The following is an 18314-nucleotide window of genomic DNA, read 5'->3' as shown; positions in this document are numbered from 1 at the left end:
TGTGATCTGTCTTAATTTGTGGGGACATCTGCCACTATTCTGCTTCTTCTTCACTTTCTCTCTCTCCTCTTTCAACTACTTTTGTCCTCTCTCCTCTCCCCCACACATATGTTAGCTATTTTGGGGCAGTGAAATTAATTTCTTTTTTTTTTGGCTCTAACCTTTTCCTTCTTACTTGATCTACATTTTTCACCATTTATTACCCTTTCTCATGTATCAGATTCTTTTTTCACCAAAATAGTATCTTATTCATTCCAGGTGATTCAAAATAGATTCAGGAAGACCTAGGGAAATAGGTCTATACTTTCTATTTATAACACCTAGCTAGCTATATTAAGGTTTGAATAAAAATTCAACGCTTATTAATGTTAGTACTTAATTCCTATCCCAAGTTTCTAATAGCATCAGCGTCAGTGAACCCCCCTTGGGGTTCACAACTTTATTTTATTTTTATTTTTTTTTACTTTTTTCGTTTTTTTTTTCACAAAAAAAGGACCACTAGAGGGTCGTCACGTGACAAACTCGTGACGACCCGGGTTCATCCAGATGAACCCCAACACCCCAAGTTCGTCACTGTTCATTAGTTTAATATTTTTTTTTGGGAAGTGTGTGAATCTCCCCATAAACCTTTGATGGGGATGCTCTAAGATGTTTATGCCACAAAGTTACTGCTTTAGATGGTCAAATGTGTTGATTTTAAGAATTAATCAATACTCATTTCCTATACAAAAATTGATGTTTTAGTTTTCAAAACATAAACTAAAATCTTACTAGTTTTTATTATTATGTGCAAATTCTAAAACATCTTTTCTCAAATACAGAAGGAAAACCTAATTTTGCAAAATGTGATACATTAGGATAAGATATTTTCGTTATAAATTTTATAGATTTTAGGAATAAAGATTGGTTCTCAATTGGTTGGTTTAAACTCTTGTAAATTTAGCTGTACCTTGTTGAAATTTAAAGGAAAATAACTTTTTTTAACACCTCAAAGGAAAATAACTTAAAAGATGCTTTCACTGTTTTCAAAATTTGTCCTCTTTTCCCAGTTTTTTTTTAAATATTGTTTCAGATGATAAATTCAGTACTTCAATAATTGGTACCCAATTTGTCACATAAAATTTTAGTAGTACGAAGCTACTCTGCAAGGAGGAAGTACCATCAGTTTTGATATAATATCAATGAATATCAAATTATTTATTATACAGTATTTTTTATGAAATATTATAATTTCATTTGTGCATTACCAATGTAAACTATGATATTTCAGAGAGAGCTGTGTCTATGAACACAATGATGTACACAAGGATCGCAGCTGTGCATTCTGTTTTTATCAGACCTATAAATGTGGCGTAATTAATTAATCATAGCACAGACCCAAATAATCAATTATAGCACTATATTATTTAATTAAAATCATACGTAAATCTTTCCTAACACCACTAATTAATCAAGATATGATGGTTCATTTTTTTAAGAGAGGCATGGTAATATTTAAAGATGACATAAAATATCACTACAATTTCATAACATATATATATATATATATATTAGAAATACGTTGGCCGGAAGATGTGTATCTTACGGACCAAAATTGTGAAGCCTATGAAACTCGTGAAAACTAAAAGAAAAGACTTGAAAAACAAATTAATCTTAAAATATTTTTAGCATATTAATACAACACAATAATATATTCATATTCTATTATTCTTTATAATATACTTTGTTCATTTTATTTCGACTAAATAAATATTATTCCTAAATAAATATTATTCCCATAATAATTTATAATTTTCACTTTGCCTAAAGAACAAAATTCGTGACTCTTAGTTGAAAATTGATGATTGGATAATAAGGCGAGTAAAAAATTCATTCTTTTGTTAATGAGAAGTTTCATTTTTCAATGTACAATTTAATTCACTGCTTTCTCAAAATTAATTCCATGATACAGTGAATAATATACTTAGTTAAGTAAGAATATTTTGTAGTGTTATAGGGAAAACGTCGTGCTTAAGGTAAATATAACAGTTATAATACAATTTGAATATTGGAAAAAAAAACAAGGAACCATAAGCATCGAAATGCAGAATCATATAGATAATTTTTTTATTATGAATAATAGTATAATACTATAGGACGAAAAATATATGATGATGAGATGATGCAATGGTCCTTGGGAATTGATCTCTCTCATCTCTGAGCAAAAACAGCACTCTAGTATATTGGGAATCCAAAACGTTCATTCAGACCTGTCTGAATCTTCGAGACACAAGTCTTTGTTTCCCATAGGGTTGCCACTTCTTACAAATTACCATATTACTCCCTTTCCTTTTTATCACCCATAACACGTACTTTTATTTATTTTATTTTCAACTATTTTAGTTATTTCCCTCTATATTATCTTAATTTACAAATATTTCAAAATAAAAATAAAAATATTTTCTGAATTCTCTGTCGCTCCAGCTATATGGTCCCAAAATTTTTTTTTTTGGTTGAAGGACCCAACATCTTTTGCCTCAAATTAACGTTTTCAAATTTCCATGTGATTATTTTTACATTTATTTAGATAACACACAAATTTAAACATTGGCATATGTAGAAACTAAAAGCAGAAATCAAAATTCACCGGAGACGGCCAATCATAAGGGCATAAAAAATAAGGAGATAAACAAAAAAAAAGTTAACGTACAAAAAAGGAAGAAATGTTAATCTATTCAAGAAAGACAAAACTTTCTCTTTCTATTAAAAGAGAGGAGAAAATAATTATAGTTATAATTAAATTAATTAATATCATAAATATTTTTATTAATGAAGTACCGTGATACGAATCAACGGCTGTCTCTCATCGCTCTCACCGTCGTCGTCACACATAGTACTAACCACCGTCTTAATAAGATCGTTCTCTATAGAGTCGGCACATGTTAGCGACTGCGCCTTCTTAGCCTCCGCTTCCCAATCAGTGGTCCCCACCACGTACATCATAAGACCGGCGCAGCTAATCTGCGCGGCAAAGAGTCCTAACCAAAGCCCACTAAACCCAACTCCGGCCCAAAACCCAAGACCCACAGCCACCGGCATGCCCACCAGATAAAACGCGCCAAGGTTCACATTCGCCGCTGTAGACGGCCTTGCCGTCCCCCTCACGACGCCGCAACCCACCGTCTGAGGACAGTTTCCGATCTCGCACAAACCCAGTATCGGAAGCGCCGCCGCCGTCAGCCGGAGAATCTCGTCGTCTTTGGTGAAAACCATCCCCCAAACATTTCTGACCGAGTAAGCAAACGCCGCCGCGGTGATCCCCGTAGCCGCCGCGAAAACGACTGAAACCGTCGCCGAAAGCTTCGCCGTCTTGGGACGGTTCGCTCCAAGCTCGTTCCCGACGCGGGTCGAAACGGCGAAGCTCAGAGACGAAGGAAACACGTAGAGAAACGACGTCGTCTGTATCAAAACGCCCATGGCCGCCACCGTCGATCTTGGGTTCACGAGCAGCCCGCAGAGAACGATCATGATCTCGTACCACCACCACTCCAAACACACGGAGACGCAGCTAGGTCCCGCGAGTCGGAGCAGAGGAGCCCATCCTCTGAAGCAGTCCCGGGTCGGGTCGGTCCAAGTTGGCACGTGGAGACCACTCGCCCACACGTAGCATATCAAGAACGCCACGACAAAAACGTTGGTTAGGGAGGAGGCGACCGCGACGCCTTTTAAACCTAGTCTGAGGTAAGAGACGAGGAAAATATTAGCCGGTAAGTGAAAAACAGCGCCGGAGAGGGAAGCTAGAGTGACGGGGTGGATGATGCCTTGAGCACGAAGGTAGATTCTGATAGGGTGGAGGAGAGTGTTGGTGATGAGATCAGGGAGGGAGAAGATGAGATACGTCTGAGCTAACTCTGCGATGTCGGGGTCTTGGTGTAGGTAAACCGAGATTTTACCGACGTTGAGCCAGAGAACCGAGATCGGTACGCAGCAAACCAAGAGAAAAACCACGGTTCGATGGAGGGTGAGGGAGAGGAGTTTGTAGCGGTGAGCACCAAAGGCTTGAGAACAGAGCGGTTCCATACCGAGTGCTAAACCGGATAAAACAGAGTAACCGGTTATGTTAGCAAACGCAATGGCGAGTGAACCGGCGGCTAATTCGAGGTCGCCGAGACGACCTAGGAAAAACATGGAGACGGCGGAGCGGAGGTAGAGGACTAGAGCCGTCACAGCGATCGGGAAAGCGAGCGTGAAGAGAGACTTCGCCTCCGTTACGGCTTCGGACATGACAGGAGATTTTATGTTCTCGCAATGCCGGAAGTTTAGCTTTGTGGGATGTTCCAAGGTTTTGGTCGAGGATAAAATTCCGGTTTGAGATTGTTGGTTCTCGGACACGGCCGTGCAAGTGCCGGGGGTTGTAGGTGGTGTTGTTGAAGTGTTAAACATGACGGTGGTGATGATGACAATGAAAGATATTATGGGAAAGAGAAAGAGTTCTCTCGTGAAGAGCTCTCTGGAGTTTTTTTTTGAGGTTTTAAGTGAAAGAAAATGAAACTTTGATGCTTCTTCTCTCCTCTACATCTTCTCTATTAATAAAGGAGTTGCCAGACTTTTTTTTCTTCTTCATTTTCATTTTTTTACATAAAAAAGAATCTAACCTACCTTTTCTAGAAATATATTTTTAAAATACTTTGGGAATTTTGTGAGCGACACTTTTTGATATAGTATACATAAGTATTACTAAATTGACAATGCAGATACACGAATGATTTGTGAAATTAGAAGCAACAGAAAAGAAAAAAGATTAATTACCAAATGTAATTACAGGAGGACTTTGTCAAAGATAAATAAATAATAATAATTACAGGAGGACCATAAAATAAAGATAATGTAGCAAGAATATTATATTTTGCTAACAAAAGCATCCTTTCTCAAAGAAGCAAAATTGTGCGACCTAAAGAGCGACCCAAAAACCTCTAAATCGATCTCTTCTTCGACGGCAAAGCCGTCTCCGTTTTCGTTTTCCGGTGAGGTCACATCATCTGGACAGCGGAATCTACTCTCACTCTCTCTTCTCACACCGTCAACGAACCTTCGTCATGGATGAGTGTGAGATTCAAAGTTCTGAAATCGATGGAAACAACGACGGACCGGATCCCGGAGCTCTGCAACCTCCGGAGAGTGACAAGCCCTTATCGCCAACTCATGTCTCCTCTGCTCTGCTTGTGATGAACTGTGACGAAGAGGAACAACCTAAGGAGGTTGTTCAATCACCACAGACTCTGGTTCGCGTTCAAACTCCGGTCTCCTCTGCTCCTCCTGTGCTGGAAAGTGGCGACACGGTAGTTTTAACGGATGCCCAAACATCAACTCATGCGCTCAACGATTCGCTACAAGGAGCATGGGCCAAGCCATTAATCATTAATGGGAACACCAATCTCGTTTCTTCTTTTGAAAACAACATGGACAACTCTCAGTGGCCGGCCCTTTCAACGAAGCGCGTGGCTCAGAAGGAGGATCAAACTGTTGTTGCTCGACTGAAGGCCAAGAAAAATGCTAATCAATTAGATGCTACACATACTCATCAAACAAGGATTCCTACTGATAAGACTCGCTTTCCTTGGGCTGCTCGAATGAACCAGCAAACACGGAATCTACATCGAGTCACAGTTCCGGAGTACATGGAGGATGGCACGCCTAAGGTAATCATTCCTGACCATGTCCTTCTTCAAGGTTTGCAAAACCATAAGGAATATGTGATAGGACAGTTTCACCGTTGCTTAGTACCATCTGGTGGGTTGGTGTACGCTGTTCTAAACAGACTGTGGGGTAGAAAATGTGAGATTTCTGTCAGGAAGCTTGGTGAATTTTCATATATATTTCACATTCCAGATGAGGCAACTAGAAAATGGATCCTACAACGTAGTCTATGGCATGTGGATGACTGCATTATGGTTGTGGCACCTTGGACGGCCAAAGACTCCATAACCCTGCCTGAAATTAATTCAATTCCTCTTTGGGTGAAGCTTAAAAACATCCCCATCACATTATTCTCCATCTTTGGGGTCGAATGGATTGCATCAGGATTGGGAGAACCGATGTTATCCCACAAACCGTGGTTAGACCCAACAATGTTAGGTGAAGCTAAGGTTATGGTGGAAGTTGAGCTCGATAAACCATTTCCTCAAAAAGTTGCAGCCTGGGATAAACAAGGAAATTTCGCCATGATTGATGTGGAATATTCTTGGCTACCTACAACCTGTGAAAGATGCGGCCAGCTTGGCCACAAACAAAAGAGGTGTTTATCTATTCCAAAGGCAAACACATCAGCTACAGGGAACAATTCTGCATCAGTTGCCAATGTATTTGCAACATCTGTTGATGCTGCAACGCATGACAAGGAAACTCAACAGGTTCCAACTGACGATCCAAGCTCATTGCAAGGACATGGACATGTTAGGGTACCGCTGCAAGAAGAAATAACTACATCATCACATTATGAAAAGCAAAGCAATGGAAGCCACATAGGTTTGACAAAGCCTGCCTCAAATAAGGATGATTTATCTCAGATTCCTGATCAGGTTACATGTGATTTAGCTTCTCTAGCTGCGGTTTCTGCCCTTGAGAACATGTATGTGCCTCCAACAGTGGTATATGTGAATGAAGCAACTGATCCTCCGGCTGCGGAGAGTGCCCCATCTCCAAAAATGGTATATGTGAATGAAACAATTGTATCTCCAGCTATGGAGACTGCCCCATCTTCAACAAATCAGATTTCAACAAAGGTACTAGAAGAGAGTAGCAGAATACATGAGATTGACTTAGGGTCAAATAAATTTGCCTCATTGGTTTTTTACGATGGAGAAGATGAAGTTCAATTGGAGCCTGATGATCCAATTGATCTTTTAACACCATCAGGGAAACGCATCCTTCGAGAAAGACCGGTCAAACTTTCAGAAAAAGCAAAAGAGTGGCAGCTATCTACTGCTCGAGGGCGAGGAAACAGAGGACGTGGAAACAGAGGAAGACACATGTAGATGAGTTCCAGTCATCTATAAAAGTCAGCTAAAAATGTTTGCACCACTTATTTATGGTTCATTTGAATCATCTTATTTCCAACTCGTTTGTAGAAACTGTATGACTTTGGTCATAGCAAAAATGTAACCGCTTTATCGAATAAAGATTTAGAACTAAAAAAAAAAAAAAAAAAAAAAAAATAAAGATAATGTATTCCATACGTATTAGCTATATATAGAATACACGTATCAAATACATCATCTTTAATTTATGGTCCTCCTGTAACATTATGAACGGTATGGAGTTTAATAGATTAGCAATTATTAGAACTAAAAAGCAGTTTATAATCGTGTTATAATCCGAACTTAAAATTTCAACATGTGAGCTGTTAAAAAAAACATGTGAGTTGTTATAATGTCAAAACGTGTGCTAATACATGGTCAAATCATGTACTAAACTCCATGATATTTACATGTAGAAATTACAATGTATTGATCGAGATAGTCATATTATATATATGTGATTAAATTCATTTGGTATATAACCAGGATAATATCATAATAGAAAAACCAACTCGCGTTGGCCAAGAAATAATTATTTAAAGGAATTTCGGCTTTACTAAGAGAAGTCATTTGAGTTTGATTCGTGTTGGTCATTTGGACTATCATTAAATCGCAAAAATACGTAAAATACTGTATATTTCGTGGGATTAATCGGTTGACCTCGATCATCGGATCTCCACGATTAAATATATATATATATATATTAGAGAACACAGATTATCATGTATTACTTGCTATTCATCTTCCATTTATTGGCAGTTCATCGTAACGTAAAATAAAACATTTAATTGGGTTTATCGTGCAAGTTATTACACGTGAAAATATAGAATCTTGTTCAAGTGACCATGTGACACAGAAAAATCGTTTGAGTATATATTTACCGATACTAAAAAAAAAATCTTCAACCTGTTCTTTCCGGTTCATAAAATGTCATTTTAGACTTAATTTCATATTGAAATCTAGTATCGTTCTAAAATTCTTGAATGTATGTAGTAGTATTTGAGAAAAATATATTTTTGTCATATCAGCCAAAAACCTAGGCTAAACACTCAAAACCTATAAAATTCTTGTGTCTATTGCATTATTTTGGCTACATAAATTCTTTAACTGTATATTACTCGAATTATAGTTTAGATCACATGGAAAATCTTAACAACTATTGAACCACCATGAAATAGTTTTAATATATCTAAATAATGACACATATTTCTGTTTTTTTGTAGAAAAAAATAAAAATAAAATCAAAATAAAACCAAAATGTGTCATATGAACTAAACCAAAACTGAACGGAAAATTTGAAATGAATAATATTTGTACGGATTTAGTGAATCGCAATATATTTATATTTTATCAAACTCAAACGACGGATTTAATTATACCTTAATTTTTGATAGTTCAAGACCTAATGCTAACACTAATGCTTAGTTTGACTATATTTAACTAAAGCCTGAAAATCATGGTTACAATTAATTTAACCGTTGTTCATGTGTTGTCTCTAGCCGATGAACAAATTAGGTTAAACAGACTTAAATCTCGGATTTTTTTTTCTCCCTGTACGAAAAATTGATGTTTTTAGCTTTTGTTTTGTAGTATTAGAAACACTGATGTTATATATTTTAATTAATGAATTTTGTATTATAACTTAAAAATAAATCAATATTTAAAAATATGAGTGATATAATTTTATTGGAAAGCAAACAGAACTTAAAAAGAAAATTAAAAATCAAAGATAAAAAATACAATTATTATTTTTTAATATGTGTGTAAATTGTTAGACAGATGGAGTATTTCGTAATAGTTTGTAAATTTAATTAGAAACATATGTATTCACAATTAATGGCTTCTCTTTGGCTAAATAACCTTCCAACCAATATACTTAATTAACATTTTCTTTCATAAATGTATCTACATATTAGAGTAACGCTGACGCTTGAAAGGATGTTATTTTATACTGATGCAGTTGGGGGTTGCCATTGTACATAAATTATTATGATAGCTTATGTAGGGTAAATAGTAACTAGAAGCATGAAATCAGGTTGTGCAAGTATGGTATATGTCATGTGAAATTGTATGCACATCTAAATTTTTGTGGTCTTAATTAGCCTTTCAAGTTTCAAGTGAAAAGAAATGTAAAGCTCTTCTGTCATATCTAGATACATTTTTGCTGTGATCACAAACTGTCTATATATGGTATATACATATTGGTTTGGATGTAATTTGTACAATCATTTGTGGGTTCTAAATGTTTTCTGTCGATAAGATTTGAACCAAAGAGATAAATCAGTGTAAGGCTCTTGTGGCTTTGTGAGCATTCACGATTAGAGGGGGGCCTCAACCTACTAACTAAGCCTCTGGAATTTTGAAAAATATTCTACACTCTCAATTCCATTCGAAACGTTCAAATAATTGTTTAAAAAAATAATTCAATTTGTAGTAAATCTCTTATATATGCACAAATATATACACTGTCTTTTAATATAATATATATTCTCCATTGAATATTAGAATGAATTATTTTTTTAAAATGTAGAATGAAATAATATTTGATGCATAGATTATATAATACCATGTAAGTAATCAAATTTGGGTGATGCAACCGAAATAGTGTTATATATTAAAATGGCTTTAAATTCAAATATAATATCACACTGAAGACTTTTTTTTTTGATCAAATCACACTGAAGACTACTTATAGTAAACTTGTCAACGCAATAGTGGTATAGTATTGGAACGGATGAGTGTTATATGATTGAATCCGGTTGCAAATCCGAGTATTTGTGAAATATTGGATTCGACCATTCTATGGGCCAATACGTAATTCATCATTATTGGTCATGCATTATCGTATATACTTTTTGGTAGGGGATATTTATTTGAAAGAAGATAACATTCCACCAATCTCTTGATCAAGAATTAATGTCGAAAGTGTGGCTTATACTACTACAAATTAACCATATATATTGTTTCCCCATTTTTTCATATCTATTCATTATGATGTAGACAATCGTCAAAATCAATTAATAATGCCGCATCAGTAACAACAACACCAATAATAAGGAAATTCCAAATTAAAGATTATTACAATCAGATTCTTTATTATCTAATAAACCTCTTTATGAAAATAAACGTTTTTTAACAACCAAAGATGCTAATTAGTAGTTAGTGTGTTCTTTTCAAAAACTTAAAATGGATTCCGTGTACGTAAATACTTGTTTTACTACCAACAAAACTTAGTTTTTCTTAATTAAGTCTGTGTTTTCAAGTCCTAATGACTGCCAAATTTTTTTTTGTCTTAGTGACTGTTACAACATATAAGTATGTTCAGTGATAAATAAATAAATATATATAATAATTTTATTTTAACCAGCATTCATTAATTTAAACTGGTTAATAAATATATATATATATATATATATATTATAATCTGGATGCTTAACATTATCTGCACCAAAAGATAATTACATAAAAGCCAACTAAACAAACTTATGATGGAGGTGTTCTTTTATTAAATATGTGTAATATATGTCAGTCCAATTACACACAAGCATGTTTAGTCAAAATAAACTATCAATAAGCTTCTAATCGTACATTATGCGAACAATGTGATTTCAATGTAATTTCATATTTATCACATCGAAGTTTGTTCGTAGAACTTTTATGTAATAAATATTGATAAATATGAAAGGTTTTTTTTGCAGAATCAACCCTTGTTACAAAAAACAAGTTTTGTTCGTAGAATTGGCCATTTGGCCTGATGATACAAGTGAATATATGTTTGTATTTTCTATTCACTGAAAACATAAAATGGTTTTATATTTTACATATGTGTATATATGTATAAGTAGAACTGTAGAAGGTCAGTTACAAAAAAAAAAAAAAAAAAACTGTAGAAGGTAGATGTAATCAATGAACTGGGATAAATGACTTCAAACTATTTTGCATGGACATGAAACGGTGACGTAGGAAGAGGATAGTCACAGAACAAACGCCAAAATGGACTTTCGATCGAGAAAGGGTTAAATTCACAGCTGGAATCTAGAAATTCTTATTTTCTTCTCTCTTTAAAAGAAAAAAAAATATATCAACTAATTAAATGAGAAAGATATACAGGAATTCTGCTACAAAAAATAAATAAATACAGGAATTGACATAAAATACACAAAAATTACTTATATGAAGGGAGGTCCCAAATAAGAGAAGTGGCTAAATAAAATACAGTAGTAAGGCTATTTTGGCTTCCCTTTCAAGAACAGAAGGCTAAAAGGGGACATGTGCCCTCTCTTTCAAGCAATTTTATTCTACATTTATCCTTTCAAAAAAAATTCTTGTAGATGTTTTGTCTTTAATTTTTCTTTCCAAATGATTTGACTATATGAGTCATGAGGCTGGCTCCTTAGACTATAGTGACTAAATCAATGGACCGACCCATAATTCAAACATTCATATCTTCAAGAGCAGTGTTTTCGGATTTGTCTACTGTACATTTTAAATTTTGATTTGTCCTATTATTTTACAAAATCCATTATTTACTTTTTCTTACTTTGAAAGAAATTCTGAAAAGTCTAGGTCTATGATTTGTTTTCACCGGAATCAATATGTAATTTATACATCACCCAAACGAGATTCGAACTAGCAATAGCATTGATGCATAACACAACTTTTGCCTATAAAATTTTAGTCAAACTTGTAAAATACATCAAGACCACGAAACTACATTATGCGTATTCGTTGTTTTTGTAGACTGCAAGTAAATAAAATGACATTTTGAAAGTTCTTTAATGAGCTGTAAACAGAAATTTACCGTAAAATCAAAATTGCCATATTAGATTCAACACTTAGACTAGTGACTACTGATTTATTCTTCAATAAATAAATGTTAAAAATCTTTAAGTAATATACAAATTATAAAAAGATGATGATAAAACATTTCATGCATAAAAATGGATGCATTAGTGCTATCACTAATTTAGTTTACAAAAAAAATAGTGCTATCACTAATTAGCACAACCGATAAAAATCATTCATTGATGAAAGTTGTCCATTTATATCTCCTATCCGAAACTCCTAGAAAAATACAAAAAAATAAGAAAAATTATTTATTTACTTTTGATAAAAATATGAATATTATTTGTTGAAGAAATTTTCATTTCTTCCTTTTCAAAGATTGTGAAATTTGTCATCTAGTAAGACGAGAAATTCAAGCAGTGCTTTGTAAATATTTACCTTGACCTAATTCGCGTTAAAGTTTCGCCATTAATGAGAAGAAAAACAAAAATTTAAGAATGGTTTAGCGATAAACGGAGCTTTTGCTTAATTCTGACAACTGCGACTGTGAACTGACAAGTGACTAATTGTGTCAGCACTGGACCACACACACTCAGAGAGACTGTGTGTTTCTATTACGGAGGAAAGTCCTCTCTCCGTTTCAGTCCCTCTGTACGGCGCCGTTTCAATCCTCTAGCCCCACTTTGGATTCCTCACATGGTCTTCCCTCTCCTCATGGCGGTACGATCTTGTAGATTTGTACGAGATCCTACGGTTATAATCCCTTTTGTACGTCTCTCTTCTCTTCTCTTCTCTTGCGGGTCCTCCATGGAGCATTGTTCATAAATATCGATGTATTTTGGGTTTAAGTATCTTTCAATTACTGTATTTACATCATTACGGTTTCCTTTTCCTTATTTTTTTTCTCTTCAGATGATGTCATTCATACATTATATGTTTATATTATCAACTTATCATTACATCTAGTTTGTCAAGTGCTGCTTGGATATTTTCATCTGACTCTCAAAGGCTTAATTAGTTTCTCCACTATGTCTAGTTAACAGTTAGAAAGGCATGAGGAACTTCTTCTAGATTTTATTTTAGATGGCTAAATTTCTTGCTATATAGATAAAATATAGAAACGTGTATTCGTTTTGCGTATAACTCAAGCTAACTTTTTGCGATTTTATCATTTGTCGATTTCTTGAAAAACTAGAAGATATAATTTGGAAATCTAATACTCCCTCCGTTTCATTTTGTTTGTCGTTTTAGACTTCGATACACAGATTAATATAACATTTAAGTTTGTATATTTATTAGATAAAAACATCATTACCAATACACCTAACCAGATTTCAACCAATAAAAAAATAACTTAAAATAAAAATTCAATAAATTTTGCATTGAAATCATAAAACGACACTTATTTTAAAACTAAAATTTTGCTCTAAAACGACATATAATTCGAAACGGAGAGAGTATTTTATATGACAGCTAATATTATTCGATTATTTTATATTAAATTCCTTCGAAAAAGGGAGCTAAGACGTTTATATACCTTTTTAATTTATATGGCACTATTACATATACACTGACTTGTATATTAAACAATATATATTGGGTTAAAATCATAGATTTTTTTCAGTTGGTTTGAAAGAGACATGACAATGTGGGAGGAGTTCTATTAGTCTAAGCTACATAAAGATGCAGGTAAACATCATATTCCTGTTGAGAGATTACGAAGATGGAGATCACGTGATCGTCGTAATCAGTGATAATATATTATCATAAAACTTTCACAACTGGTATTATTCATTAGTGCAGTAACTAGCTTTGTGATTTATAACCAACTACATGTCAGTTATTAACGATGCAATCTAGGTTTTAATGTGATTTAGGTCTTCAGAGTTTGTTTAGTCTGCAAATGTCAAAAAGGAAGAAAATATTTGTGTGGTACTCGGGTTTTCATTTGTAGTATATGTTAAAAGATTTAAGATAATTAGTTAAATATTTTTGGGTTAGACTGGTGAAAAGATATGTAATTTATTAGAAAACAATGTGATATCTCAAAGGAACCAAAACATGAAAATAATTATGTGGTGATTATATGACTAGTAAACAAATATTTCGGAACTCTAGAAAATTAATGCATCCTCTATCGGGATGGAGCCTATCGATCGAGTGAAGATGTGCGGAAGGTACGTTAGCGTTAGCTGTACGTGGATTGGTGTTTGATTATCATCATGAATGAGAGAATGTGTAATGAGCTTATAGTTGAAACTTGAAAGAAAAAATGAACAAATATATATTTCCAACTAGTAGACGATTCTGTGATATAAAATTTTTTATCAAGAGGAATTCTGCCAATCAATAATAAACGATCGATATCGTAGATACATGTACCAAAATGTTTGACTTTAATCATACTACGATTTCATGATTCCCGGAAAAACAAAGTTTTTGCTTTTTGGAAAATAGCATATTAAGAATAAATACTTTTTGGCAATGGTGAGTTACGAAAATAGTGATAAACAGTGTCTTTTGTGGTTAGCTTTTTCTTTTTCTTTTTCTCTTGATAGTAGAAAGGGAAAGGTACTATAGCTAGTTGTAAACAGGAGTTGAGAACTCTTAGGACATGTTTATTACAGGATTTTTAGAGTAGAATTTTTAGTTTAGTATAAGAAAAGTCTTTTAACTTTAACTAAAAAAAAAAAAATTAGTTTTTAAATTATGCTAATTAGACTTCAATTTCTAAGAACCTCCATTAATCATTCTCTTACTACAGTTGTTAAGAAACAAGTGGAAACTAATCAATATTTTATTTTGATGTCCATGGAAATTCTTATAAAATCGAGTTGATCCTTATCCTTATTTGATTTACGATCACCGCCTAGACTTTATAGTCATCAAAATCATCTCCTATTTGGACTACTGTTTTTTTTGGTAACAATATTTAGACTACTGTTATTCAATAGTAAAATATATTATTTGGTTTAAGTCCTTCTCTTTGACTCACCACCACGTATATTAGCGGATATACACACAGAAACACGATATTTGTGTCACTTTACAGGTTAAATTTTCCAACAAGCAGTAACGTATGATTTGTATATATTATAAGAATTAAAAAGATGAAGAAGTATGCAGTTGATCTCTTCCGATCTCCACAACTTATGACAACTTATGCATGTGCCCATTATTCCATTTTAAGACACTTCTAGTCTTTAAGAGATAACATAAAATACAATTCACCTCAAGATCATATACCTATCTTATTCCATACTTTACAAAACATTGTGCAGATGGAACATCACTATTCACAAGATTTTATATATGATTTTATGGGAGTATATAATATATAAATGTATATGTACATACATCCGGTCTGTTTATGTATGTACAATATAAGTGTATATAAATGGCTTCAATTAAGTTCATATGTACTTTCGTTGTGCTTTTAGATCCTTTATATATAGCACATGCTAACCCGAAATCTGCATCTTCCACATGAACGCTAAAGTGATCAGTCATGCACAACAAATAGTTTGGATTGTACTTCGATCAACTAAATGAAGCCAATTGATTTAAATCACTTGATTTTTATACTCCTTATTCGAGTAAATTGATTTTTTTCTTTAATTGACTTCAAAGCATAAGAGGCAAGACCTTCCATGTGTGACAAACCAACTATATGTCTTGATAGTTACCTACACAAGAGGGTAAGAGGTATTTGAATTGATTATAATCTTGTTTACAGAAAGGAGCAAATTAATGAATAATTAGTTAGGTCGGTGATGCATACTAAAAAGATATTGGACAATGACTCGACTTAACACCATTTTTGTCTCGACCATTCGAACAGAAGTTTTCCAAATCTGGAAAAGAAAGACAGATTTAAAAAAGGTAGAACTATTTTTATACTGAGAATATAAGAGATAAGAAAGGAATAATCATAAGGCAACTTAAAATATTCGAAGTTCTTTCGTTAATAACGAAATAATTATTATTTAATAGTATAATTTCAGTTGAAACTTGACAGATCAGTTAAAGAATTGTACTTCTGAAAAGTAGAAGCATTTAACAACATGTGCATGGTTGGTCGCAAAGTTGCTTTTCCATATAAGCAACACGCATAAACATTTGAACTTAACGTTTATCTGCATACGATATTACATATTTAAATGTTCAAAAAGAAATAGAAATTAAATATTTTTTCATTGGTTTGTATTGTTTGGTTATGTTATTTTTCTTTTCTTTTTCACAGTTAATGCTGGTTAAATATATATGTTCTCACTGTATTTTGTTTCTGCGAACAATGAGTCTCTGTATTATAATTTACAAAGAAAATAAGTACATCATGATTTCAGTTTAACATGAAAAAGTGATAGACCAAATTGGTAGAAAAGAAGAACAATATCGAGTCACAAAGCACGTGATGCATGGGTTTTACGTTTAAAGTAAATAGTGAAAAAGATATCAAGAACTGAATTTGCTAATACACGCAAGTAGCCAGCTACTTCCTATTGTACACACAGCTCATCGTCCACACGAATCCAATCCAACCAGCAAAAATATCATTATGTTTTATACTAATTCGCAATTGTATCAGCTAGGAGTTATCTATTTATACAACCACAATTTTTTTTACGAAGGTTCTTGTAAAAAAACTAACGGGAAATTATTTTTTTAGTAAGAAGGGAGAGAGAGATAGGAAAAGAAATAAGGAGAAAGAGGGTGATTTTGTTTAGTTTGTGAATTTGTGTTTTTTTATATATTAGGCATAATTTCCCTAATAATTAACTGGTGTTATTTGTGAAAAAATAATAATTAACTGTTCTAGGAAACCCTACTAGTCGTGTTTGTGTTTAACCCAAACCCAAACGAAGATGTTAACGCACCTGCAAATCATTAATTTTGGGTATCAAAAGTTTCAATTCAAATGGTAAATACTTTCTCTGTATCACAAAAGTGGATTTTAAATTTTTAACGCATCGATTAAGAAATTATAGATTTTTATTCAATTTTTCTCGTTTATCTAAACACATCAATAATTACAACTAATTCGACCAATAAAAATTTATATTACAAATACAAATGGTCAAAAACATCAAATTACATTTAATTTTTACATGAAAATTTGAAAACATCACTTAAATTGAAACAAAAAATATTCTTAAAAAAACCACTTAAAGTGATATGAAATGAGTAAATAAACACAAGGATTATATTAAATAAAAAACTCAAAGCTTTAGCTAATTTAATTTTGTTACGATTTAATAGTACTTATTAGGAGTGCATGTCTTGATTAGTTTTGAAATCGCACAATAGTTTTGACTGACGGTTGATATTTCTTGAATTTTCTACAGAATACGTGTAACATCCCGAGTTGTGATATATAAAAAATGTTTAAGAGAACTGAGTTGACTATCTATGTCACCAAAGTTGACTTACCTTTTCCGAAAATAGGTAAACCCGACTCGAAGAAAATAAAACCGACCCAAAATTGATGAATTTTACCTTAAATTGGACCCGGAAACCTGAAAACCGACCCGAAATTGTTAAGAACCAAAAAATATCGGATATTACCGGTTCCTAGATCTTAAACCCAACCGACCCAGACCAGAAACAACCTGAACCGACCCAGAACCGAAAATTTCAAATTACAATATCGGGTCCTAAGACCCGAATCCGAAATAATCTGACCCGAATCCGATCCAAGGATCCGAATACCCAGGCCTAGCCCATTAACTCTGGGCGATCGAGGCGTTAAAAGTAATTGGTATTATGTTTTTCTATATTTACTTGTATTGAACAAAATAGATGATGTATTCGTAAATATCCGTAAATATAAATATAAAAAAAATCGGATATTCATATTTTTGCAAAGCAAAGTAGATCAGAAAATCAGATATCCATAAAATACGAAGCAAATCATCGAATACTGAAAATATGCTACTATTAGATCCGTTCCCAAGCCTATATATGAAAACATTTACATAGAGCTCCTTTTTATTCGGCCACCATATATAGGCTTTTGATAAGGAAAAAGTACATATCATATGATTCCACACACGCTCGGCATCTCAGACGTGTGCACTAACCTCACATTCCTCTGTTACTTCTGGTCACTAATCGCAATCATCTAATCTATTAATTTAGGGTTCTATTTTTATCTACTATTAACAAGTCATAGTAGGACCACTTAAAGAATTAGTCAATATGACATATTTGATTATTTGTATTAACAATAAACCAACTATAAATTTGATTTTTTTAATTATAATAAAATCTGCTGAGAAAGAATCTAATAAAATCTTAGTTTAAAATTTAAATATTTTTTCATAAATAACACATTAATATATTTCGAAATTAGTAATATAATATTATTATAAGTAAATTTAACTAAAACTTATTATAAAAAAGAAAATAAAAAATTCTTTATAATAACTTTTTTATAGATTCTATGATATATTCCGTATTATATAAAAATAGAAG

General features: G+C 33.1%; 1 protein-coding gene across 1 annotated transcript; it reads right to left on the bottom strand.

Moving 5' to 3' along the window:
* Window positions 1–2691: 2691 nt before the first annotated feature.
* LOC108854444 (protein DETOXIFICATION 51) lies at window positions 2692–4595 on the bottom strand. The gene has a single exon (XM_018628009.2). It carries the CDS (start codon window positions 4420–4422, stop codon window positions 2806–2808), a length of 1617 nt encoding a protein of 538 aa, XP_018483511.1. The 5' UTR covers window positions 4423–4595; the 3' UTR covers window positions 2692–2805.
* Between the last annotated feature and the right edge of the window lie 13719 nt (window positions 4596–18314).

This window comes from Raphanus sativus, chromosome 4, assembly GCF_000801105.2.
Source record: "Raphanus sativus cultivar WK10039 chromosome 4, ASM80110v3, whole genome shotgun sequence".
NCBI lineage: Eukaryota > Viridiplantae > Streptophyta > Magnoliopsida > Brassicales > Brassicaceae > Raphanus > Raphanus sativus.
This window is presented reverse-complemented; position numbering and strand designations above follow the sequence as displayed.